The sequence below is a fragment of the Otolemur garnettii genome, unplaced genomic scaffold (assembly GCF_000181295.1).
Source record: "Otolemur garnettii isolate 467f Iridium unplaced genomic scaffold, OtoGar3 scaffold00037, whole genome shotgun sequence".
NCBI classification, from domain to species: Eukaryota; Metazoa; Chordata; class Mammalia; order Primates; family Galagidae; genus Otolemur; species Otolemur garnettii.
The window spans coordinates 10,267,749-10,295,469 of record NW_003852432.1 but is presented as its reverse complement, the minus strand read 5'-3'; the positions used below and the strand labels follow the sequence as shown (position 1 = coordinate 10,295,469).

The 27,721-nt window shown below is 39.8% G+C and overlaps 1 protein-coding gene across 1 annotated transcript in view; it reads right to left on the bottom strand.

Annotated features, from left to right (window-relative positions):
* Positions 1-27,721, bottom strand: part of CTTNBP2 (cortactin binding protein 2) — a 161,684-nt gene that overhangs the window by 132,031 nt on the left and 1,932 nt on the right. Inside the window, exon 2 of the mRNA XM_003789791.2 lies at positions 17,145-17,252. Within this exon, the coding sequence (XP_003789839.1) occupies positions 17,145-17,252 (108 nt within the window). The remainder of the gene's footprint in view (positions 1-17,144; positions 17,253-27,721) is intronic.

Below are 27,721 nucleotides of genomic sequence, written 5' to 3'. Positions count from 1 at the left end.
AAAAAAAAAAAAAAAAAAGATATTCTATGAAGAACATGTTTTCCTTCAATAATTAGGAAAAAATTATACATATTTTAAATAGCACATCTATCAAAATTTCTTACAAATTATGTCATTTAAAATTGAACCCACTCAAATTACACATTTCAGGTTGCTTTAAATCACAGCAGACATTACCAATGCTCATGAGGAGGACACAGATTTTTATAAGCAGATGCATCTGACTGGGGTATGCTTCTCTATGGAGGGCTTTCCAAACTGGAACATCAGTAAGATACACCCACAGCAAGGGCCGTCAGGCAGGGAGTATCCATCAAGATGGTGTAATGAATGTCACCTGTCCTGATTAGTTGGACATCTTTTCTGGTCACTAAAGCCTATGTGGTTTATATTGTTCAATATTTTTAATATCCCTCCTCATAGCTAGGGGAAAAACAGATAAAGAGAGAATATAGAAAAATGATAAGCTGTTGGCTTTTCAGCCATGTGAAATATAGCATAGCCAAGAATTCTATAATTTATACATGTTAGAAACATTAGGAAATATTTTAAATGCTTGCTTGCTGGGAGAATGGGGACCATTCTTGGCAAGGGAAAGTACCCCCAGAAAAAGAGGAAAATTAAAAAGTAATCTGAGTAAGTCAGAACAAAGAAAAGTCAGCTAGTTTACATTTAAACTAGCCATTGCTAGCAAGCTTGTTGCCTTTTCTGAAATTCTAGCCTGTTGAAGATATAGCTTGTAAACACGCTACGGGGTCTGTGAGCACTCTGAGGAAAGTAATGGCCATAGAAGAGACTGTGGCAAGTGCTAGCAAAAGATACATCTTCTAGGGTGTTTCCAACCCATTAAACAGGCAAAGCAGATACTCATTGTGGAGATTTGCATTTGCCTGGGGCAGAGATCAAGGGAGTAGCTTGAGCCCTGAGATATGAGCAGAAGAGCCTGTATCCCTTATCACAGAGGAAGATCCTCTGTGGTGATGGGAGGAAAATGCCTCCCTCCCACCAATTAATGCAGGTGTTTTACTCCACAGAGAACTAGTAGAGTTTAACACCTCCCTAGAAATCTGTGTATGTGATCTCAAGCAGGAGGTTCTCCTAATACAAGGTTCAGATTTCAGATTTCTGAAGGCTACCCTTAAGGTTCATAATAATAATAGGCGCTGATATGCTCACTCAGAAACTGCTGGCATCTTTGTTCCCACCCTCATCTTACCCTCTGGGCAAACAGACTTCAATAAAATCGAGTGGAGCAAACATTCTGGGCCATTTGCTGAATCCCACAATAGGCAATGGACCCCTGAGCTCCCGTCTTTTTTTTTTTTTTTTTTTTTGCAGTTTTTTGGCTGGGGCTGGGTTTGAACCCACCACCTCAAGCATACAGGGCCGGCGCCCTACTCCTTTGAGCCACAGGTGCCGCCCTGAGCTCCTGCTTTTAATTCTACTCTATGACTCATGTTTCTTTCTTTATTGTTGTTCCTAACTCTGTATTTCTTCAGTTGGTAGCTGCCAGTTTCCACAGGTCTTAGTGGACCCTGCTCCCGGGGCGAGACCCCAACACTTACTGAAAAATAAAGAATATAAAAGTGTCAGATAACCTGGTTACAACTTTGTTAGAGTGGTAAGACTATAAGTACATTTTTTAAGTCAGTAATTTAACAATCAAATGATATGTATTTCCATATCATTTGAAGAAAAGGAAGTATAATTTTCTGGTGCATGAAGAATTAGAACTCAGTTATTAATGAGGAAAATAGAGTCAAGAAAGACTAGTCTCATACAAGAGCTCAAAAAAAAATGAGTTGTGATTTTAAAATACCACACAATGCTACTTATATAGTTAAAAATATATATATTAATAAGGAAATATCTGAATGGACTGTAGAACAAATTGTTACATTTTACAAAGATTATACAACTTTTAATTCTTATAATTATGAATAAAAATGTTAAAAGCTGATATTATCATTATCTAGTAATTGTCATCCATCAGTTAAATGTATTGAGATTTTAAAATTACCTTCTTTAATACTTCTTTTCTTAAATAATTTTATTAATTAATACCACCTCTTAACTAGAAATATTCTCACTTTAAAAGGGGTGGCTTAACTTGCTTTGAAGCAAAAATGTCAGACACACCACAGAAAAAGCAACAAGGCCTTACAAAAATCAATATACCATTCACTGGCAGGAAGAAGAGCTGAATAACAAATTTCAGATTAGAGGGTAACCAAAGAGCCTGTAACATTTTAAATCACTTGAAGTGCATGGGGTGGGGGTGGGGGGCCGGGAAGTACAAAGTGGTTTTTGAAGCAATGAAAAGCAGAACAATAAAGGGAGTTGGAAAATCCAAAAACAAATGTGTGGAAACCTGATAAGCTTTCAAACTGATGAACTTCCAAGTGAAATAAGTTGATTAGAGAAAATACACATTAAAATTATTCCAGTGCTATAGGAAAATGTTTAGGATCAACTCAAAGTACTCAAACTTCACGCGAATATGTTTACAATTTTAAAACATTTGTGTAACAAGCATTCACCATACATTCTGAGAAAGCCTTATAAGCCAAAATGATGTGACATCGACTCTTCTTCTTATGTGACTCTACTTCTTTTATTAACATTGAAGTGACTGTTTTTCATGCTTTTGCTCCATATTAAAGTTTTTATGTATACTGCTTTGTCTCACATTTGAATATAATACTGTACTTGTTCCGTCTGAAAAACAAGCACATAAAATGAATAAACAAGCAACGTCAGCCAATGATGGGAGATCAAACTGGCAAAAGGTTTGAAGGTCACAGAGCCCATCTGCTTCTGGGAGGCTCTGAGACTGAGTCACAGCAGCCCACCTGGCTGTGGGCCCCCCCCCCTTTAAACCAGTGGTTCTCAACCTTCCTAATGCCGCAGCCCCAGAATACAGTTCCTGTGGGTCACGACCCACAAGTTGAGAACCGCTGCTTTAAACCTTGCTATGTTGCCTGCCATTTGCCACCGTACCCCTTCACCTCTGTCCCAGCTTCTTCACCTGAGCAACCTGCCTTTCACTTACGTCAGTAATAACATGCAAAAGCCCAGACATGCAGCCAACTATGACATTTTTGTGTGGATATTGCTGAAAACAAGGCTGACCACATTATTTGACCCCTCTGATTTGAAGAGGCACAGACGAAACATTAGAATTCTGTACCAGGAGGACTTTGCCTTCCCTGAGAAGTGTTCCTATGGCTTTTTTTCCCCTTATGAACAATACAAATTACATTAATTCATCCTGTTCCTTTGTTATTATTCCTACGAGGAACCTTAGATCCCCAACCATTTGCTTCAACCTGGGAGCTCAGCTTCTCTTTTATGTACGAGGCCTCAAGTAAGATTTTATTAGAAGAAACTGTCTTATTATTAAAAAGTTTGTAAGCCACTGTTCTAGTACCTGATTTTTATATACTTACATTTCTCCATTTTGCAGTTGTAAGCTACCTGAACTGCTACATGGAACAATTTGAGGTGTAAATTTATAAAGTGATTACATCAACTGTAAGGGTGTAATGCTTTATGCATACAATTCTTAATGTCTTAATAATTCATGTTTTATCTTCATCCAACAATTCAAGAAAGCTCCCTTAGTGCTATTTCCACAGGCTTTCTTGACAATGTATCTGGGTTGAGTCACTTAGAGGCACTTGATGACGGCAGCTTTTGGAGAAGCTGTCCTGAAAAGAGCGACTGCCTATTTTTTCTCATCAGAATCTCTTTAGAGCTAAAACGAGCACCAGCCTCCAATTTGCTGGCCATCCTGCTTACTGAGCAGAAAGCCTTTGCAGGCCTGGCATCTAATTAGTGCCCGGGATTTCACCATGCCCCTGCTGTAATGCTGTACAAAACACACCAGCTATAAAAGTGACCATCCTTCAGACAGATCAGTGGTTCCCAAGCTTGGGCACGCATCAGAATCACCTGCAGGATTTGTGAAGACAGAATGCTTTATTCCATCCCCAGAATTTCTGAGTCAGGTCTGAGAATTTACAATTCTAGCGAGATGAGGCAGATGCCTCTGTCTGAAAACCACACTTAAGAGAACAAAAGCCTCAGATCATTCCATTTTCTTGCTTAATAATATTCAAAGACTCCACCCTTCCTATCATATTAAGTACATAAATGCTTTGTCTTGGTATTCAAAACCTCCTGGTTAGAGCCCATCCAAACTCCACCAGTCCACGCTCAGAGCACAGGGAGATCCTGAGCTCAGGCTGCCTTTCCCAGTCCAATACACTTCTCCTTGTTCTATTCATTAAGGGATTCACTCTTCAAAAGACTCCAGAAATGCCACCTCTTCCCAGAAGCCTCTACCTATGATAGAGTTTAACTTTTAAATTAGGCACAACAAGAGATTAATAATAACTAATAATAAATAGAACAATTATAACAATACCCTACAAAAACAATTAAGTAAATGGGGTCTCTTTCTCTCTCAAGCTATCTTACTGCATGTAACATCTTCAGACCACAGTTGACAGTGGGTGACTGAAACTGGAACCACTGTAATGAAAAGTGACTTTGTGATCCAGGCTCTCAGGAGCAGGCAGACTCTACTTCCTGTCTCTTAGGATGCTTGCTGCTGGATCCCAGCCACAAGGTGACAAGGAAGCCTACGGGCTCAGTGCCCACTGAGCTCCCAGCAGCCAGCCAGCCTGTGGGGAAGCCCCCTTGAAAGTAGGCCTTCTGGCTCGGCGCCTGTGGCTCAAGTGGCTAAGGCGCCAGCCACATACACCTAAGGTGGCGGGTTCGAATCCCCAGCCCGGGCCCGCCAAACAACAATGATGGCTGCAACCAAAAAATGGCCAGGCGTTGTGGCGGGCGCCTGTAGTCCCAGCTACTTGGGAGGCTGAGGCAGGAGACTCGCTTGAGCCCAGGAGTTGGAGGTTGCTGTGAGCGTGATGCCATAGCACTCTACCCAGGGGGATAGCTTGAGGCTCCGTCTCAAAAAAAAAAAAAAAAAAAAGAAAGAAAGAAAGCAGGCCTTCCAATACCTTCCCTTCCTCCATCACCACCCAAGGTGCAGAAGGGGAGCTTCTACCAGCCCCAGCCTAAACTACAGAAGGGTAAGTAAAGTAGATGGCTGTTGTTAAAAACCACTACTCCTTAGAACGGTCTGTTACACAGCAATAATGACAAGGCAGGCACATGGTCTCAGCTTTGAATCCTTTCTTTTCTCTAGCAGAGGGGAGCACAGGGCCAGACCCTAAAGAGTACTCATCACAAGGTTCAGATGTTTCTGGAGGGAAAATCCTCCCACGGGGATCGCTCTTTGTGAGTAAATACAAAATCCCTTGGGAAAAGAATTCATTTTCACCCAAGAAAAATACAAACCTACTCCTCACCTTACCTAACCCCCCAGAGTTGTGCCAGAACTTCAAATCGTTGAAGAGTCAATAAATGTAAATGGAGCTGTTTAAAAAACAAACAAAAACAGTCTATGAAGTTGCTGGTACAAAACAATCAGGCTGCTTTGTAATCTCAATTCAAAGGATGGCAGACAAATAGGAGAGACCAACAGTGCTTTGGAAGAACAAGAAAACCATGAGGCCACCATCAGCATATAAGGAGAGGTCGCTCCTACAAAATGAAACAACTTTAGGGTAGCCCCACAAAATCTAGGGAACCATAATTAAGTGAAGACAAAACCAGAGAAAAATGGCTATTTCCCTTGATTAAATATATTATAAATGTTCACATTTTGCTAAGTTTTCAATTTGTACTTTGACCCTATTTATTCTATTATATAGCCCTCCACAATGAGTCTTAGAAAAATATCATGTCAGTGAAGGTAACTGGTAATAGTACTTACCTTAGACCCCAGTACTTTTCCATTGTTGCACTTATTATAAATACATCTTGCCAATTCTGTTAGTGTCCTTTACGAGACCTTAAGTCCCACAAGTACCAGGACTATCCAGTATATTCTCTCTTCCCACTGCCCAGCAGAACACCTATCATTATAATATACATCCAGAAAGTATTTATTGCATGAATGTTGAATGACTAGCACTAAAATGGGTATTAGGAAAACTGGAACAGAGAGACCTGAATTACTTGAGTATGAATTCATGTGGAATATAAATAAAAGTCCTTTAAAAAAGTTTCTACCTTGACACTGAAATTACCTTAGGCATAACTATTTGCTATCAACAGTTAGAAAATGAGGCATTCTAAGGCTGGATTGAGAATGTTTTTATTCTCAATCCCCTCTCTGTCTGTTCGAGTCCTGTGCATGGCTCCCCAACATACACAATATTTGCGCACATTTAGAGCCATCACCCAGAATTTAGAGCTTCCTAGAACTATACTTTAATTAACATCAATTATAAATGCTTCCTCACATCCCTTCCCTCCCTTTTTCTGTCAATCCATTTCCAAAAGTGGTTAAAATAACCCCCCTTAAACACAGTTTTTGTCGCATCCTTTTCCTACTTCAGAACCTGCAGTGAATTTCAATTATCGACTGTTTGAAACTCAAAAGAACAACGCCTAGGATAGGATTCTAAAGATCTTCCATTCATTATCCTGCCTACTGTCCCACCAAACCAAACTCGCTACCTATTATCATCCCCTAGACAGGCACAAAACACATGGAACTTCTCATATAGGCAAGCAGACACGATGGAAGGTTATGATTCAAATACATTAGTAAGTTCTCATTCGTCTGTCAAGACACCCAGAAGGAAGCCCATGTGCTTTCAAGAGTACATGTGAAGATTTATCCCCAGTCACGCATGGAAAAGAGACTTGTCAATAGAAAATCATCAACTCTAAGTTAACTTTTAGGGATTATATAGTGGTATATTTTAAAGACTCTAACATACAATTAGATTCTGCTGATTTAGGGTTTGTGAAAGGAAACCCAACCCTTCTAACTAGGCCAACAATACATCTGCATTTTAATATATCAATTATTTAAAATATGGAATTCTTCATCTGTTGTGCCTCTATCATCACCCTGACTTACATAAATTACTCTCACAAGTTCACTGCAACTTTCATTGATTGGAAACAAAAAGATCAAAAGATTATATATTCCCAAGGAAATCTGTACAACAGCCTTTCCTGGAACCCAAACCCAGTTCCTATTTAAAGATTCAATTTACTACCCGCTGATATTTTTCAGATACGAAACAGAAAAACAAGTTGATCAAATGCTAAAAAAAACTTTTTATCAATAAATGAAATGCCACTAAAAAAGATAGACTTAATAGACTGAAATTACAGCCAAACATGGAGGCTCACACCTACAATCCCTGCACTATGGGAGGCTGAGAAGGGAGGATCGCTTGAGGACAGGAGTTTGAGACCAACTCCTGGCAACATAATGAGACCATGTCTTTACAAATAATAATAATAAAACATTAGCCAGGCATGGTGGCACTTGCCTGTAGTGCCTTGGAAGGCTAGGAGGATCTCCTGAGCCCAGGAGTTCAAGGTTACAGTGAGCTGTTATCATGCCACTATACTCTAGCACACAAGCCTGGGTGATATAAAACCCTGTCTCTAAAAGTAATAATAACTAAAATATGAAAAGATGGTCCTTTACGACTGTGTCCTTGTCCCTTCAGGAATCTTCATCATTTCCTTAAATGTGGTCATGCAGCATTCTCACATGTACCCCCTGTTCTCCCTAGTCCAGAGGGGATACAATCATATCCTAACTATGGAAAAATACCAATGTTGCTGTGATAATTAATGAGCGGAAGAAAATATTAAAAATCAATGATGCTCTTCTTCATTATTATACCTGTCATTCAATAAGATCTTAGAAGTTCTAGCTGAGTGTGGTGGCTCACTCCTGTAATCCTAGCATTCTGGAAGCCCAAGATGGGTGAATTGCTTGAGCTCAGAAGTTTAAAACCAGCCTGACCAAGAGTGAGACCCTGTTTCTACTAAAAATAGAAAAACCAGCTGAGTAGGTGTCCTGGAAGGCACACATAGTCCCAGCTACTCCAGAGGCTGAGGCAAGAAGATCCCTTGAAATGCTGCCTCAAAAAAAAAAAAAAAAAAAAAATCTTAAACGTATTGAAGGATTTATTTTTGTTTATAATTACTTGAAGTGAGTTGGAAGGTAGTAGCAAATGATCAAACACCGAAGACTATATAATAATTTCTATGTAACTTTCAATATTTACAATTGATTACAGGCATGTGGGAAGTGTTCTGGGAATTCACAGCAATTAAAGTAAGATAAACAATCTGTAAACAACAATCCCCACTTCTAGGAAAATGGTTAGCTGCATTAAAGTTGTCTTTGAGGCAGAGGCATGGTAAGAGCCAGGTTAGGAGTCAGACAGAAAACAGCAGCCTCTGAGCCCTGGGTTCTCCATTCCTACAGTGGGGGCACTATCACTGACCTCAGTGGACATCTGTGTCATTGGGATGACAGGCATATGAAGTGTACTGCATATAACAAAAACCCAACATGGCTCAGTGCCCGTAGCACAGTAGTTATAGCACCAGCCACATATATCCAGGCAGGCAGGTTCAAACCTGGCCTGGGCCAGCTAGAACAACAAGGACAACTGCAACAAAAAATAGTGGGATGTTGTGGCAGGCACCTGTATTCCCAGCTACTTGGGAGGCTGAGGCAAGAGAATTGCTTACGCCCAAGAGTTCAAGGTTGCTGTGAGCTGTGATGCCATGGCACTCTACCAAGGGTGACATATGAGACTTCGTCTCAAAAAAAAAAAAAAAAAACAAAAAACCAATGTTAAGTCCCATTCCATCCGCATCACCCGCTCCAACTTCAGTTTTCTGGAAACAGCAGTAAAACTTGGGATTCCTGGGAAGCATGAGCCAAATGGAATTACCCTTTTCTCCATTTTGGTTTGCTTACTGCCTAAGCCACTATCCTGGGGTGGTGGGAGGAGACCTGGAAAAGAAACTGCTTTAGTTTAAAAGGCTAGAACCACCTTTTTCCTTCTCCCCCCACCCCCACTTTTAGAGGGCTGTGTACAGAGGTGGTTGTAAACAGGATTACCCATGTAAAGTTGAAAATACTGTCACCCAAATTAAAAGATTCAACATATAAAGAATATGCTGCCTCAATATAGAAATGTGGAACACAGACTGGAAGATAAGTGTATAAAATCATTTGAAGGTCAAATTTTTATCATGCATTTTTATACACTAGAAAAGGCACTCCAAAAAATTAACAATACATGTTATACTTATTACTAATACTCTGAAAACTTTCAAAAATTCCTAAGACCTACTTTGGAGGAAGGAGTGGTTTTGCTGTAGAAATTGTTATTGACTGAACGACATGTGACACAAGTCACTTCTCTCCCTCCATGGCATTCTCACAACTGACCACCAGGTGCCCACATAGGGGTCACTCAATACGGAAACGAGACTGCCCCACATTGTCAGGTGGGGCTCTCAGAACCTCTTCTGCTTCTAAGCGATGTCTGGTTCATGAATTTGCCCGTTGCTCAAATAAAACGTTAAATTGAATGTGTCTGGAGTTTTTCCTTTAACAGATTCATGTCCATCTTTTCCACTGAAGTCTAAAGTTCATGAGAAAAAATCAGGCCCCTGTTCACCACTGCACCCTTGGTGCCCAGGACCCGCAGAGCGCCACAGTGACAGTAAATATCTGCTGAATGGATGAAAGCAGGAGTCCCCTCACCTTCTTTCCCCAGGCAGTTCAACTACCACATGACATGGGGAATATATAGCTTTGTCTTCCTTATTTCAGTTATTCAATAGCCATTCTTTTGACTCAGTACATAGGAAAGGTAGAAACAGAAATCTCTTCATTTTTCCTTCCAAAATAACCCCAACCAAAGAGAAGTAAAATTTTGAGAGGATTACTTCAGACCCTTGTGTCGTCTTACAATCAAAACATAGAATTAGTCATACGTGTGACAAAAGAAGTTTCTGCAAAAAACTATGACTTCTAGCTTAGCCACGGAGTGTTAAGATAAGGTGGTCAAAAGGGTGTCAGAATGCCTGACAATGTCCAAATACCCTGTATTTTTAGTTCCAAAAAGGAACTTGTTAATTGAACTAATAGTCCCCACAATTGTGATCATCTTCAAATTATACAAAAATATATTCCTGGTTTCATCCTATATGTACCCTGATTTGTCCAGCATGCCATGTGCATCAAACACATGGAAGTGAGCTGGGAAAGCCCCCTCTATAGTTCAGTCTCCTCACAGGTATCTGGATAATTTATTAATAATAATCAGCAAGAAAAGGTTGTTCAATGTCTTTAGTTGCTTCTTAAATTGGCCAGAAGTGTTAATGATAAACACTTTGTTTTTATAACTTTGTTTCCTAAAATGTAAAAAAGCAGTGATGTGCACCGTATTCTTATTTTTTTCACTTATGGTAAATATTTATCAGGAAAAAAATACAATTTCTCAAAAGTGAAGAATCAACGCTGATCACTTCTGTGTTCGTGCTATGGGGCAAAAGACAACGCCACTTAGAAATCATCAGCTCTTTGCACTTTATGAAAACTGATTTGCTTGCAGAAACAACACAAAGCCTGGTCGACACTCTTTTTTCCTTTCTCTACACATGGAACAAAAGCGTTATCTCAGCAGACAGGAAAGGAAACTTAAATTAATTTATGTTTTCATGAATTCAGCTCTGCTCAGCACATTAATTCATTCTTTAATTAAAATGAACAGCACAAAAAAGGGTATATTTTGGTCAGTCAATTGCCTGTATTCATAGGAGAATTCTGAAATACAAAAGATTGCATGTTTTACTTAGTAGAAACCAGAGGAAAGCCAGATTGGTAGTCCTTTATCAGTCTTTAGCAGACATGTCATCTGAGGAAAACATCCATAATACTCCGCAGCGTACCAGTAGCTGTTTTGAAAACAAGAGGGGAAGCGATATTCTATTATGTTTAAACAGACTGCCTTTGTTCTATGTCAAGATTCCAGCACTGAGCCATACAAGCATGGAAGATTTTTAATTTGACGAATAAGGCATTTAATTTCTGTAGAAGCAACTATAACTTACTTTCAAATAGGAAAATATATGGTGCATTTTGAAAGAGTCGTGAAACTTGTTCCAATGGATGTTTTCAGATTAATTTTTAGCTTTAGAAGAAGGGTATTTCACACAAAAAAAAAAAAAAAAAAAAATCACTGTACCATGATGCAATATATTAAATTACTTATTTACAGTTTTTACATTTATTTTAACAAAAAAAAGTTTTTTAAAATGGCATTTCCTTGACTACTTTATGTTAAAGCAATATTTCTAAAGTGGCAGTAATTTTGTCCTCCATAGGGAGATATTGTTGTCTCAGCTGAGGAGATGTCATGGGCATCTAGTGGGCAGAGGCCAAGGAAGCTTCACAGACAACAACAAAACTATCTCTTCCCAAAAGTCAACAGTACTGAGGTTAAGAAATCTGTTTTCAAACAAAATGATTAAGAGGCCTTAAAGATATTTTACATGTTGAACTCAATAAACAAGTAAAGTTTTTGAAACGGAAGATCATGCTACGTAAACTGAGTCATAGTCTGAGAAAAATAAAACTTAGGCTCAAATGAAACTACTCACAACAATTAACTTTAAATATATAAAATCAAGATATAGAATTTTCTTAACAGACACAATTTCGGGATGATGTATCTCCACTTATATGCACTTCAAACTTTATTTTTATGCCTGTACATAGTAGGTACTCAACAAACCCTCTTGAGGGAAGGAGGGAGAGAAAAATCTATCTTCATAGGTCACGCCCTGGGATATTTTATAAGATAACATTAAATCAAGATGAGAACCTTCCCTCTTGGTCTTTGGCATGTTGTTCATAGCCAAAGTCCCCATTTTCTCGTCTCCCCAGGCAGCCAGGCGTGTGCACAGAAGTTCTCACCAACACACCTGTGTGCACTGTGTGCGGAACCAAGCACACGCTTGGAGGAAGTTGCTTGCCCTTCCCTTCCTCTCTTTCCCCCTTACCATAATTTGGGATGTGAAGTTGGCTTTGGTCCAGCTTCAGCTGTGCAGATGGGACTAACTCCCCAAGAAGAAGAATGAGACAAAAATAACCTCCAAGTTGTTGAACGACCGCTTGGCCTAAGAAGCTGCCCCCCAGCTGGGATTACTCACCTCCCAGGATGAGAAAGACACATGAACTTCTTATTTCATCTGTCACACTTTGAGTGTCTTTGTTACAGCCACTTGTACAAGGCAATTCTATAGAATTGATAATTCCCTGTGTTGCCAATAGGATAAATACATTCTATCTAAAGAAATGCTAAAATGACTAATTTTGTAAAAATTTTGATGCAAATAATAATTAAAAGTTGCGATTATATAATCATTCTATATATGAAGATGAGGAGGAAGACCTGTCCTTAATATATTCAATTCTCACTTATGCAATCTGAAAGGAAAGAGAAGGCACAGAAGAACTGGGAAGATAATTCCCAAAGGAACTCGTTGTTTAAATGACACAATATGTAGGTAAACTCATGCTAAGGACAACAGGCTAGGCCCTGTAAAACGCAGGCTTCAACACAAAACTGACTTTTACCGTTTTATGATTACAGCATTTTCATCTTCTCGCCTTGGTTTGCCTTTGACTGTGATGCCAATAAGAATATGAGCAAGAGGGGAACCACAACAATGGAGACCCGAAGACTCCACAAACTAAACAACTGGCCTCGGATCACTGATTTCTGGATCAACTGTGTACTCAAATTTGGAATATTCAATTACATTTAATTCAAAAGGCTCCGAGTCTCTCTTGGTTTTCTGAAAATATGGCTGTTTCTCCTTAGGCACATGCTTTATTAAACTCCTCTGGACTTCGTTTGAATATATATTTATTCAAAGATTTACTCCTACTTTGGGTGAGGAGGAATCATCAAGAAACAAAATATTTCCCAAAAAAGTTAAATTAAAATATTTCAGTGAAATGGCTTTATGCAGGTCAGATTTTCTGTCAACACTGTACTTTTTAAATTATAATTTTCTCCTTTTAAAATTAATGTCTTGGCTCAGCACCCATAGCACAGTGCTTATGGAGCCAGTCACATACACCGAGGCTGACAGGTTCAAATCCAGCCCAGACCAGCTAACCAACAATGACAACTACAACCAAAAATAGCTGGGCGTTGTGGCGGGCGTGTGTAGCTCCCGCGACTTAGGAGGCTGAGGCAAGATAATCGCTTAAACCTAAGAGTTTGAGGTTGCTGAGCTGTGACGCTAGGGTACTCTACCAAGGGTGACATAGTGAGACTTTGTCTCAAAAAAAAGAAAAGAAAAGAAAAGAAAGTTAATGTCTTGAATACTATATCTGTTATAAAACCACAAGCTTTTTATACTGGGAAGTATTTTTACCTTAAACATATGAAATAAGAAAGGTATATATTGTAATCCTTTAATACCTTCCCCTGCCCCAGATCACATTTATAGATTGTTCCAAAAAGTCTACTGTCATTAACTCAGTGATCTATGTAATTTTTTAATGATAACTTCAAAAGCATCAGGAAAGCATGATTTAGAAAGTATAATAGCTTGGTCTGATATGCATTTTTTTTTTTTTTTTGAGACAGAGTCTCACTATGTCACCCTTGGTAGAGTGCTGTCGTGTCACAGCTCACAGCAACCTCAAACTCTTGGGCTTAAGTGATTCTCTTGCCTCAGCCTTCCAAGTAGCTGGGACTACAGGTGCCTGCCACCATATGTGGCTATATTTTTTGTTGTACTTGTCATTGTTGTTTGGCAGGCCCAGGCTGGATTCGAACCTGCCAGCTCCGATGTATGTGGCTGGTGCCCTAGCCTCTGAGCGACAGGTGCCAAGCCTCTGATAAGCATTTTTAAAGATTTTAAAAATCTATAAAATTTGCATGCCTTATAACAGACTCATTTCTATATTTAATAAACTTAAGAGTACAAATTAAGGAGCTTTGTAATTTATATATTAGATTCAAAAACATATACTATTTTCAGAGGGACATTACTTTTGACTTTTCTTCATCAACAAAATGCACTTGTGTCCAGCTGAATAGCAGTATACCGATTACCGACTGAGGAGATTTTGATTCTTTAGGAATAAGTTGCTTTCATAATGTGAAATAAAACTACCAGTTTCATGTTCTCTCTCCTGCCCAATTTTTTCCTGGGGCATTAGTCAGTTGTTGAATTACATTCTGCTACTAAAAGAAAGGGTGACTAAATGACACATCTGGACCCAAGTAAATATTTTACCAGTTCCAGTGAATGCCCCAAGCAGTAATCAATCAGTAAATCGCCACAGTGAGCCCACATAGGTATATGAAAATTACACTATTACCTATTTTTAAAAACAAAATAAACAAATCACAATTCTCAACTTTAAAAAACAAAGCTTCAAGAATCTCTATATACACCAAGTTCCATACTGGAGGCCGTGTGAATTTGGAATAGGATGTTCTCATGCAAGCTGTATCTGTGACCTTAGAAAGTCACAATCTCTGGGGCTTCTGTCTTGTTTGCCTAATTTTAGACAAAGAGACGGATCTTGGCCCGTGGTTCTCTATAGGAGCAGTACACTAAGAGGTGTTTTGGAAACAGGTTCCAAATTGCGGAAATTAGTTTTCATAGTGATTGGTGCTTAGGGGGATGGTAAAGTGTCTGCCACACATCTGGGAACTGTACCGCTTTCAAATATCCCTCAGTTCATTCTTCTCAGAACCTTCAGTATGGCCACGTGAGACTAGAGAATAACTCTTTCGTACCTACTAAACAAGCAGTTTTAATTGTTTTAACAAACTGAATTTCCCAGGGATTTAATTCCCACATAAATGCATACTTTTGTTTGGAACTTTCTCAAGAATCATTCACCATTTTCAGAAAAATCATCTCACCCACGGCAAATCTGAGTCAACACCATGGCGTGTGGGGATCAGGGCTCTTTTGCAAGTATTGCATTCATGGTGATGCCAGGAATAGGTGCAAATAGCCACCCAGTTGATCGTGTCTTCCCGGACAGTCAGGTCTTAGCATTTATATAATGATCACATCAGGTGTTTGTTTGTTTGTTTGTTTGTTTTGAGACAGAGCCTCAAGCTGTCCCCCTGGGCAGAGTGCCGTGGCATTACAGCTCACAGCAACCTCCAACTCCTGGGCTCAAGCGAGTCTCCTGCCTCTGCCTCCCAAGTAGCTGGGACCACAGGTGCCGGCCACAATGCCCGGCTATTTTTTGGTTGCAGCCGTCATTGTTGTTTGGCGGGTCCAGGCTGGGGATTCGAACCTGCCACCTTAGGTGTATGTGGCTGGCGCCTTAGCCAGTTGAGCTATAGGCGCCGAGCCCACATCATGTTTTATTATAAATATGCTCTTGCTTTCTTTATATCACAATTAGGACAATGTATGGATATTTTTAATATAACTTACTTATACATGCAATTGTCTATAAATTTCATTGCGGGACAGTAAAAGGGTAATACAAAATATTTTATGGAAAGAAAATGAGATGATAGATCTTATAGGATGTCATCTTAGGCTCCTTGTAATCCTAACATTCCTTAATTTTAAGGAAAACATTTACCTTGGCAAGTGCTGGTCATTAGTAAGCCTTTGACTCTGCTCTTACATTTGAAAGTATTGCAATTAAGTTTAAAAAAGAAATAACATGTGGTTGCTAAGGTGATACATGAAAAAGCAGACTCCACTAAACTGTCAAACATGTATGTGAGCTGTGGGGAATTCCACAGTGCTGATGCCTTTCCCAGGTTAACTGAGAGGGACAGAAACAAATCTAAGGTTGAGCTGCCGCCCTTCACTTCTGTTTGCTCCCAAGAGTCTACACTACAGATCTTAGCAGCTGACTGTGCCCTGGCTCTGTCCTTGAGCTGAGGCTCACACCTTTTACTCAGACTTAAGTCTCAGTCTTAGTCTTACATCCGAAAAATTCATACAAGAAAATATGCATTGGCGAGCAACGCAAATGTTCCAAATGTGGAACAGGATGAACAAGTCTCACAATCAAACTGCACAAACCTCTGCTCAGCAAAGCTCCTCACTCAAAAACAACACCTTCAACCCAATATTTAGCTTGCAGATGACAGAACCATGCACCCGTTCTTTTGAGGTAATTGTTCTCGGTCATCATTACACCTACTGCGCCATCTTCCAGTTAATGGAAGGATAGTGAAGATGTGATTTCAGGGACTATCTCCACTTCCCCACACAACTGGGTTCTCACCACACCCCCTTTCTCCATTGTGTTTAGACCAGACCACCTCCCTCCTCCACCAAAAAAGCTTCTGTCACAGGCTATAAAAGGCCGGCATTCCACAAATTTTTATATGTATGTTAAAATAGAATCCCTGAAGATAAAGTTCAAGGAAATATTACTTGATGAAACAAGATAAACCTATCCTTTATATATAATAAATATATCATTCTTAATCAAAAGACCGAGACCTAGGAAATACCTGATTCAAAAACAAAAAAAGCATTAAATAGAAAAGAGGGAAAAAGCAAAGACAAACTTGATTCATATACCAAAATAAGTGCAAGATCCTATATGCCACTTAGAAACTCTGCATCAAGAAAGCTTAATTAACATTGTTTTTCAAAAAGAAAACATTACTGAGACATTTAAGTAATATATTCATTGCAAGTTCTCACAGAAGTATTTCAAAATCACTATAAGAATAAAAAATTTTAAAAAAATTTGAAGCTATCTATGCATATATAAAACATTTACTTTTTAATTTTTATGAGTTTCTGAAAATAAAAACAAATTTATAATTTATACAGGAAGGAAAAGGATTTATTATCACCAATACTTCTTATAAATGATTCTCTTAATTTTTCCCTACTACTTTCACAGACACGTAGATTACTAAATTAACAATTTTCTGGAAACACACATGGGTTTAACCAAATAAACATGTAGAACATGAAAGGGTTTCTGAACTCCCACTGCTGACTTCTCAAGTTTCCCGTATTCAACATCTGACTCCCAGGCTTCATCATTTCAAGCCATCTGAACTTCAGTGGGGCTCATAAAGGTTATAGGTTTGGTGTTTGAGGCGAGGGGTGAATTTTGATTCAAAAATTAAGAAAAAGAAGCTTTGCCCTTGGCAGAAAGAAAGTGACAGAGCGAGGAGGCCCAGCCTCCGTGCACTTACTCGGAGGGCCTCGATGACCAGGTCTCTGGCTTCCAGCTCCCCTTCCATCACGCTCAGAAGCATCCGCAGCTCGGTCTTACTGAGGGTGTCCACATCAAACTCTTTTTTCTGTAACACAAATAGAAAATAAGACAATGAAAACAACATTCCTAAGAAAGATGTACGCATCTTAAGGGTATGCAATAGATCATTTTTATCCCGAGGGCTCAGCAGATCCAAGAGGGTCTGGAGCACTATTTGGCAGCAGACAAATCTATGCCTTGACCTTCTGAGAGGAGAGGTAAAACCCACAATACCCGTCTCTCAATATCCCCTCTGAGGAGCTATTGTTCCCCAGCCTGCCTACACGCCAAGATTCAGAATCTCTCCAAGTAATCCAGCACAAATTTAAAGTCCTTGGAGTCTGAATCAAAATAGATCTTGTATATCATATGGGGTAGGGGAGTTTGGAGGGAAGTGAAGAAAGCACGGATGTATTCCTAGAAGGGCCCCCATGTAAAGGCTCCTGGGAGGTTATTATAAATTCCAGAACATCTAATAATAACAGGTCATGTTTATAGAACACTCTGCTGCAGAGGCCACCAGCCGGCAGCCTAATACCAAATCTGGCTCACAGATGTGCGTTACTTGGGCCACAGAGTGGTTTTTCCCTCCCCCATCCAGCCAATATTTAGCAAATCTGAAGATATCACCAAACCTCCAGACTCCCCTTCAAAAGTCAGATGATCAGCTAACCTTAGATTCACATTTCTGTAGGACAACAACCCACAGAGACAAGTAGCAGCTGCCCCTTTAGAAAGGACATGTTCTTCATGTTGCCAGCCTACTCCACTAACACACACACACAGAGCAGGGGCCATCCACTTTTAAGAAGCATGGACCAACACCATCATGTACTTATTGGGCCATGGTCAGGTGAGTTGGGAACCCCTGCTCCATGGTAAACAAAACGCTCCTTTATGCAATTCTCTGCGGCTTCTTGTCATTCTAGAATGCAGGCCTGGCCAGAAGCCAGAACACACAATCCTTCCAGAGACCAAGCTGCTACATGAGGTCAGTGCCAGGGTGCTGGGGTCCTGATTCCTCACCCTGCTCTGCCACCTGCTGTCCTCTCCTCTACTTTCCTTCCCTGGGTGACTGCATCCAATCTCAAGGCTCAAATCACAGGTTTGTATCACAGACGCTCAATTCTTTTGTCATCACTGTCTATCTCTTTGCTTACAACAACTTTTATGAGTCGGTCCTCTGACGTCCATTTCAGAGATAAAACTGAGAAGTGATCATCAGCATGTTCACGGCTGGGCCTGGCTGAGTCCGAAGCCTGAGCTTCTTCCACAGTGCACACCCTGATAGAGACTTATTTGGCAAACCCCGTCACCCTCACAGGAAAGGGGAACACACATCCACTCCCAAATAGCTCAGCACATGACACTTCAGAAGCCATTCTTCAAAATGTGACAGAGTGTAATTTGTATACTACACAGCACCCAAAAGTTTCCAAAGTACTCTTAAAGAAACAAATATGGCTCAGCGCCTATAGCTCAACTGGCTAAGGCGCCAGCCACGTACACCTAAGGTGGTGGGTTCGAATCCCCAGCCCGGACCCGCCAAACAACAATGACGGCTGCAACCAAAAAATAGCCGGGCGTTGTGGCAGGCGCCTGTGGTCCCAGCTACTTGGGAGGCGGAGGCAGGAGACTCGCTTGAGCCCAGGAGTTGGAGGTTGCTGTGAGCTGTAATGCCACGGCACTCTACCCAGGGGGACAGCTTGAGGCTCTGTCTCAAAAAAAAAAAAAAAAAAAAAAAGAAACAAATATAATTTACACCACATCGCCATCTCTCTTTTCCAGTTAAGAAACCACAACCCAGAGAAGTCAGGCAAGGCTTCCACATCATGAGACCAATAAACAGTAGAATCAGCATATACAACCATGGGCTGTGACACCTCTGCACACTTTACCAGCAGCACAGCACCAACACTCCAGGATAAGCTCTTTGAGATGGGATGAAAATGGTGCCATTCTGTCAATCAGCCAATAAGAACTAGTTTAACATCTGCAGATCCCATATCAGGCTATTCTGTGATGACACAGAAGTCGACACAGCAAAGATCATAGATGTTGTTAGAGGCTTTCAAACAGGCACAACCAGAACTGGTCACATCTCAGTTTCAAAAGAATCTTTTGGAAGGAGATAGGATGGCAGAAATGAGGAAGAGACCAGAGCGAGGGGATTCTCTGAAGCAAGATTTTAAATGGATCTTTCTCTTAAAGTTGTTTCTTTCTGTACATACACTAGATAGAGAAGTAGCTAGGAAAGGCAGAGGCTAATGATGGAAAAAAGAGACAGAAATATGCACATGTATCTCTCTCACACACACAACATTACAGCAAGCCTAAAATATGTGTCATTCTAAGGGATTCTCTGCTTCAAAGGTCATTTGAGGGATGTTCTCTGTGAATAGAAAAATCCAGTATATCAGGTCTCAAAATTCTGCTCCCACCACAGAGCAATGTCCCATAAAGTCTGATAACCCAACTGTTCTCAAACTTCAGCACGCATAAAATTCACCTGGAGATCTTGCTTGACAACAGACTGCTGGACTCCACCCGTGTCCCAGGTGGGGCTATGAATTTGCCTTTCTAATAAGCTCCTGCTGGTGCTACTGGCTTAAGGACTCCACTTTGAGGAGCATTTCTGTAATTCACCCACACCTCTCTGTTCTCATCTCTATAATGGAAATCCTGACATCTACCCAGCAAAGTTCTTGTGAGGATTAAACAAGAACCTATAAATGAAGTGCTAAATAAAGGCAGGCAAACGTTATTATTAACTCAGACGTTTCATTAAGAGAGGAGTGGGATGTTGGCTATGAGCCTATTTCTTTGAAAATCTACCACCAGCCCAGGGCCAGTAAACTCATTTTATTGACTGTGATGAAAGACAGACGCTTTTATCCTGGTTTTTCCCACTGAGATGGGAGAGTAAGCTGCGTGTCTTATGTGCTTTACTGGGGAATGTTTTATTAATGATGCTGCTGGTTGCTCTAAAGATTTTAATTAATTGTATACTTTGTCGTCCTTGTTTCTCTGAAGCTTCGTAAGCAAAGTGCTCCATTTTAAAAATTAATAAATTATGAAAAGCATTGCCAAGATCCTGATGCATATTAGAGGCAAGAGAGCACGCCCTGCTTCCACCATCAGCATGACGACATGTGACCTGGGACCCGCATTTCTGTTCTTCTATATATCACTATCAGAAAAAGGGAAAACTCATTACAGTGAAAAACACCAGTACAAGGGTTTTTACTAAACCATATGTCACACAGGATGCTGACAAAATAATACCTGTTTCCCATCACAACGTATTAAGTGATGCATTATTTTAAATATATAGTTTGGCTGCTGGTCTCTCTTCCCCACCAGTCTCCTCACTCACATTTTCCACTAACACACTACTAATTCCTGGCCTTCCATAGTAAAAATATTGCAATACTTTCAAATTGTCATTCTCTAATAACTTATGTCTCCATCCCCTATTTTAGCAAAAAGGGGATGAGAAAGCCCTGTACTTGAAAACATGCTACAGATCTCAAGACCTCAGATATTTTACAAATAAGTCCAAAGCACTTTGGTATCTGTAGAAAAATAAGTCCAGAAGCAAAAATCCCACACAAAAAACTATACATATATATATATATATATTTTTTTTTTCTCCACATGAAGTGGTATTATTCTGATGCACCTATGGTACCAAAAGTAATTAGACATTGAAAAAATTATTATTAGAGTTTCTGGGTTTAAGAGCAAAAGGAATTGTTGTAAACCTTACAATGTTTCTAAAAGACTACCTTGATAATCAAATTGTCAAAATTAGAAAAAAGATACTGCCACTCACACAAAAAATTAAGATCTCCATCAGGGCAGCCATGAAAATGTGATCCCCTTCCCTGAAAAAAAAAAAAAAAAAAATCACAGCAGACGCGTTCACAGTCTAAGCTTTATTATTGCACTTGCTTTTCCTAATTAAAAAAGAAAAATCTAACACTCACTTTTTAGTAATGGAAAGAAACTTAAAAAAAAAAAAAAACAACTGAAACAAAACCAGCACTGCTAGATTTCACTTCATGGGCCACTCTCTGCCTGTAACATTTGCCAAGAAAAGTACTCCAGGAAGAGTGCTTCTTAACACCTAGTTTAAAAACCTGGCATGGCAGCTTAAATGAATCCAGATTCTGGTCATCAGAGAGAGAGCACATGTCTTCCTTGGGACACAATAAATCAATATATTAGCTTAGCATATGTTGTTGATCTCTTGTATAGTGATTAAAAATTACATATAATTTGTAATATACATATGTATGTAAGTGAAGAGGAGAAACAATCTCAAACTGTTAACTGTTTAGCACAGCAGTTTTGAACAGCTCGAATTACATGGGACAAGTGTGAGGACGGTATTGTTCAGGATTTTCTCTCATATGGGGTAGGGGGTTGGAAGAAAAAGAGAGAAAGAGGCCCCCCAACACCCCTCCCCCAAGAAAAACCCAAAAGCTGGTTGGAACTGGCATCTTAAATTGCCAGCACCAAGTTTCCCCCTGCTCCCACCACCAACACCAAATATTTGGTCGCAGCCAAATCGGTACAGAAGAGCCTTACCCCTTTCAAGAAGTAATGGTGTCAACAAATTGATTCATTGTCAAAAAGCCTTCAGGAAACATTATGAGCCACAGGAGCAGAGATGCCCCTCATATCTTTGGCCAAACACATCAGTCCTATCAGCACTGCTGCATGAACATTTGGTGACCAACCACAAAGCCACAAGACACATTCTCCAGCGGGTGTTTCCCACCAACACCAAGAGCATCTCTTCCTGTTTAAAATCCAGTGGATTGTGCCCACATTTGATCAGTAAGTTTCACGTGGTTAGGAGGCAGGGCCTCTGAGAAAGCAGTCAGACTAGCAGGTGACGTGAGATGTGGCTAAGGAACAATTAGCAAAGGACAGTCACTTCATTGGTTTGGCTCTCCAGTTTCTCCTCAGTAACATGAGCATGTTGGAGTGTGTGATCTCTACAAATCTCCTCCTGCTCCCTGATGTCCTGATTTCATGTACCACCAGGGTAACTGGATTACTGGACTGAGAAAATTTATGTAGGTCATTTCCAGAGCCTAAAAGCCTTTACAAGTACTTGAGGAAAGTAGGTTTTGCCTTTTTGCTCAGAAGTTACATAAATGTATTTTCCTCCTGGTTTTTAGTTCATGCTAGTAATTAATAACACATTTAAAACTTTCTATGTAAGCAAGACTGATGTTTCAGGAGATGAACAGAGGCTATAAAGAAGGAAAAGCAATGAAACTCATCTTAAAATGTGAAGGAGATCAAAGCTTGAAGACGATCATTAACATGAAAAAAAAAATCCAACTTTCCAGACTGGATTCACTATATTAAGAAATATGAATTTGGCTCGGCGCCTATGGCTCAACCGGCTAAGGCGCCAGCCACGTACACCTAAGGTGGCGGGTTCGAATCCCCAGCCCGGACCCGCCAAACAACAATGACGGCTGCAACCAAAAAATAGCCGGGCGTTGTGGCGGGCGCCTGTGGTCCCAGCTACTTGGGAGGCGGAGGCAGGAGACTCGCTTGAGCCCAGGAGTTGGAGGTTGCTGTGAGCTGTAATGCCACGGCACTCTACCCAGGGGGACAGCTTGAGGCTCTGTCTCAAAAAAAAAAAAAAAAGAAATATGAATTTGGGGCAGAGGTGGTGGTTCACACCTATAATCCTAGCCCTCTGGGGGGCCAAGGCGGGTAGATTGCTTAAGCTCAGGAGTTCAACATCAGCCTTAGCAAGAGCAAGACTCCATCTACTAAAAATAAACTAGCTAGGTGTTGTGGTAGGCGCCTATAGTCCCAGCGAGCCCAGAGGCTGAGGCAAAAGGATCACTCAAACTCAAGACTTTGAGCTATGAAGCCACTGTGATGCATCTGTGATTCAACTATGATGCAGTCTATCCAAGCGACAGAGGAAGACTCTGTTTCTTTTCTTTTCTTTTCTTTTTTTTTTTGTAGGAAAGGTTTTTATTGGTGGGGGGAGGGAGGCTGCAGAGCAGCACCAAGGAGGAGAGAAAAGAGGGGAGAGAGATAAGGAGAGAGTGGAGAAGAGAAGAGAGAGAGAGTAGAGAAGAGTGAGGAGAAAGACAGAGGAGAGAGAAGGCAGGCAGAGGGAGGTGAGAGAGAGGAAGACTCTGTTTCAAAAAAAAAAAAGAAAAGGAAGAAATAAAAAGAAGTGTACATTTGGCCAATTATAATTTTCATGAGGAAAAGAACATGCTCTCAAACTATTTTCAAATCTCTGTAGTAACATCTTGCCCTGAGAATACTCCTGATTTCTCTCTCTACATGGAGGAAAGGATTTTCATGATGGGGTTGTATGCCTCTGATTTTGCTCTTTCTACTCCTTTTCCCTCTCATTCATTTGAATATCACTTTTCTTCAGCATATAGCTCAGATCTCACAATGGTCTGTCTCTCTAGATTCCAGAAATCTCTCCTCTGTCAAGTCAGTCTTGCAGTCTGTTAATTCACTTGGCAATTAATCATAGCCTGCCTGTGTACATCTACATATTAAACTTCGTATCTCTATTAAGTCTTTTCTCATACCCTCCCAATCAGCTGTGTCAGAACAGCAAGAGTATTGCATCTTCATTGATTTAAAAAAAAAGCATTTAAATGCATTTAATAAATGCATTTAAAAGCATTTAAAGCATTTAATGCTTTAAAAAGCATTCCTTGTTATAAAATGCTTGTTGCTCACAATACAAAAACAAAAAGTACACAAATGATATCTCAAGTATATCCATCTTATTAAGATACAATGTTGCAGCCCACTCCAGGGGCACCTAGGTGACTGGGCATTCAGTCATGCACATTGTTTCAAAAAGCATTTAGAGTACCCTAAAGAAGAGATGTGGCCTGTGCCTTTAATAACAGCATGGCGTGCTGAGAATATGAGGTCTGTTTGGTGTCAGCTCTCCAAGGCCATACACCTCAAATCAACCAGACTGCCTGGGCTCTTTCCATGCAAGACAAGCAACTCACAGTGTTGAAAGGAGGTAATACTGACAAGGAAACAATGTCAGGAAGGAAACCTGGTAATGGATGTAACTAATTTTAACTAAGAGAGACCTGGAATGAAAAGCAGAAAAGTGGTTCAGTCAAGGGTGGCATCCTCTGCTAATTAAGACCAGCCACCTCCCTTTTCCTCCTTTCAGATCTCTTCTCAGTCTCTATCTCCTTTTGGAGCAGGGGTGGGGGTGGGGAGGGTGGCACATCTCAAATGAAACAAAAGTCAATTCCCATCCTAACCCAGCTTTCCAATGTTACAGCAGCATGACATGCGACATGGATCACCTCCACCTGCCAGCAGACATCCAGATCTAATAATTTTCCTTTAAGAAGCTTATAACACATGCTTTGAAGAATATCGTCTTATTTGTAGGTGGCAAATGTCACCACGCTGTTCAAATGAAGAAGATGGGAGGGCCATGGAAGGCTAAACACATTTCTTACAGTTACAAAACTCTTTTGTGGGAAAACTCAGGCCTTTGGAACCATCTAATCTTTTACATAAACTATGAAAATATTAAAGCCAAGTCATTGGCAAACAAGTATCCACTCAATATAGTAAAGTTAACTTGTCTGTCCTGCTTTTACTATAACCTTTTAAATTGATTCCCTACCTATTAGTTGTTTACAAACAATTTATTTAAAAGAGAGCAATATTTTCCCCCTAAAATCAGGATTTCTATATAAATCATGGCATCATGCTGTACACACAGCATTAACAATAGGAACTCATTATTTCTGTAAATTGCTTTTAACAGAATAAACTAAATTTTTAAAAATCCTTTACTATCATCATCCTCCTCCATGTCTTTACCCAAACACCAAGGGAAAATGCAAGTCTCCTTTTCCACATTATATAAGCTTTGCAAAGGAGCACCAATAGGGAAATGCAACCAAGTGTATCCAAATAGTCTCCTAACGCGATGCTCAGATGGACTTTAGTGGCAAAGCGCATGGGTGGTGGGGGAAGAGCCACTGTTTCACCCTCCCTACACGCATTCAAAGTTGAATTGTAGTCTCACATTTCTGGGCAGTTGCAGACAATTCTAAAGCCTTGCCTAACCTCTTTTTTCCTGCTCAATCTTTCCTTTTATTCCCTTTTTCCTCTTTCCAAACTTCCTGACACTTCCCTCTTAAGCCCCTATCAATCATCTCCTCCCCCACACCCCAGTGGATGATGTGGCCTTGACTGTACTATTGGAAGAATTCATAATGGGAAGGGTACAGTCACCATCATACCAATGACCCCCACAGCCTGAGCCTCAACCATCATTTTGAAGAAAGAATCTAAAGAGAAAACTAATAATGTTGGAAATTAAATTTAAAAAATAGTCTCTGGAAAGTATTCGTAATGCCATTGAGAAAAACATTTGGGAGAGGAGCAATATTAAAATGAAAATTACAAAATATAAGGGTCATCATTCTAAAAGGCCTACAATATCTATAATGTTAATTATTATATATCACAGGCCAACAGTTTCACTATCAGCTAGGAACACACAAACTATATTTTCCAATTAGCCAACTAACATTTAAATATTATAACACACTTCTGGGTGAGCTTCCTTTCATTTTCTTCATTCAGAAATACTTGCGGAACACTAACCATGTGCGCTAAGCAACCTTTGTTTTCTTTTATGAACAAAACTCACAAAACTGTCCTTGAAGGAAGAAACCGCTTTCTCCCAGCTGTGTCAGGTTTGTAAAGGTACAGGTAAAAAGACTGTGAAACATTTTCTTACTTCATAAACTTAGGACAGAACTGGCAATCTAGACTGTGCATAGATTCAATCACGGAGAGGACAAATGTTCTTCCCTACACAAAATTGCTCCTGTGAGAACTGATAATAGCAACAACAATAAACTCCCCAAACAGGTGCAAACAGAAATATAAAACCTATTATTTAGGGAGAAAAATGTAAAGAACAGAAAACATCATGCTGAAGACAGCTGCATTCTCATCTTTGGGAAATACTTCAGTTAATTGCCACTTCTAAGCTATTTTTCTTACGCAAATAGCTGAGACTGAAGCCTCTATGCTCACCTTTGAAACCCTTCTCATGTGCCACCTCTCAAGGACTCCTAGGAACCAGTCACATTTGCACACTGCTTCCTGCAATTTTAGTGCCCAGCTTACGTGCCATCCTTCTATGGAACATTTACAGATCCTTCCACTAGGGACTCTCTATGACTCTCCCTCCCCAAAGTTCTAAGGCAAATGATGTGTACCTCTCACGACCCTGTCTGTGATTCATCACTTGGTTTATGTCAGTTTCGATCACTGGGATGTATTACATTCGGGCAGCAAAGTGTTACTCATGATGCCTCCATCTTGGTAAGTGTTAGGTAACTACTACTTAATTATTTCCTACTCAATTATGCTGTGAAACTTACGTTTAAATAGTCTACAGCTGCCATATTACTATAACTTGGTTAAAAAAAACTTAGCAAAATTGTCTAAACCTGGTTCTTTTCATGGCTTCTATATTCAGTATTATTACCTAGAAAACAAAAATTTTGAAGCACCAGCTGTTAATTTGTTTAACATCACTGTTGTACATTTTTAACAAAATCATGGTGCAAGTTTTTCCTTGTCACTGTTGCCATGACAACAAAACTTATACCTACTTCTTGCACATTAGCTGCTCCAGAAAAGCTCAGAATGACAAGAATGTTGGTTGAATTCCCAAACGTAGCTCTAAAAAGATCTCTACTTTCCTTTTATTCCTAAATTCTTTGGTGACAATAAAAAGCAGGAATATTTCTGTTTTCCATACTGGCTTATCCATTAGGAGTTATTCTCAGAGTCGACATGGCACTACGGCCTATAAAAGTCATCACATTTGGCTAAGGCACCGAAAATAACCCAGGTCTCCCGGCATGGTTCACAGAAAAGACTATTAATACGATCCTGTCGAATAACGTAGCTGTTACCCAGCTTTACACTTGGGGTGCTTTCAGGATTTACACTAAGCTAAGAACAAGGATTATAAACTAAATTTAAAACACTCCACGAAAATGATATTAAACTGAAAACTATAAATTAAACTTGTTTCTAAGCAACATTCTAAATAGTCAAAGCTTGGTGGAAACACTCACTTTCGAAAATAGCCTACTGCTTTGGAGCTCCCATCGGCCGCTTACTGCCAAATGTATATAAAAAAGGAACAATATGTAAACCAATCTGAAATTAAATAAGTCTCTAAAATGCAACAGACATTGTGCATTAAAATAAAAATAGCTAACTCCTTTGTCAATAAGAACCCCAAATATATCAAAGTGCTTTGATTGCTAAGGAGCAATTATGACGACAGATACCATTCCTGTATCCTAACTATTTAATTCTAAAGTCAGTTTACAGGTAAAGTGGCTGGTATGAGAGGATCATGCCTGATTAGGTGAAAGTAATTGGGAAAAAAATTAAATGCCCAGTTTACTGTAGAAGAAGCCATCATAA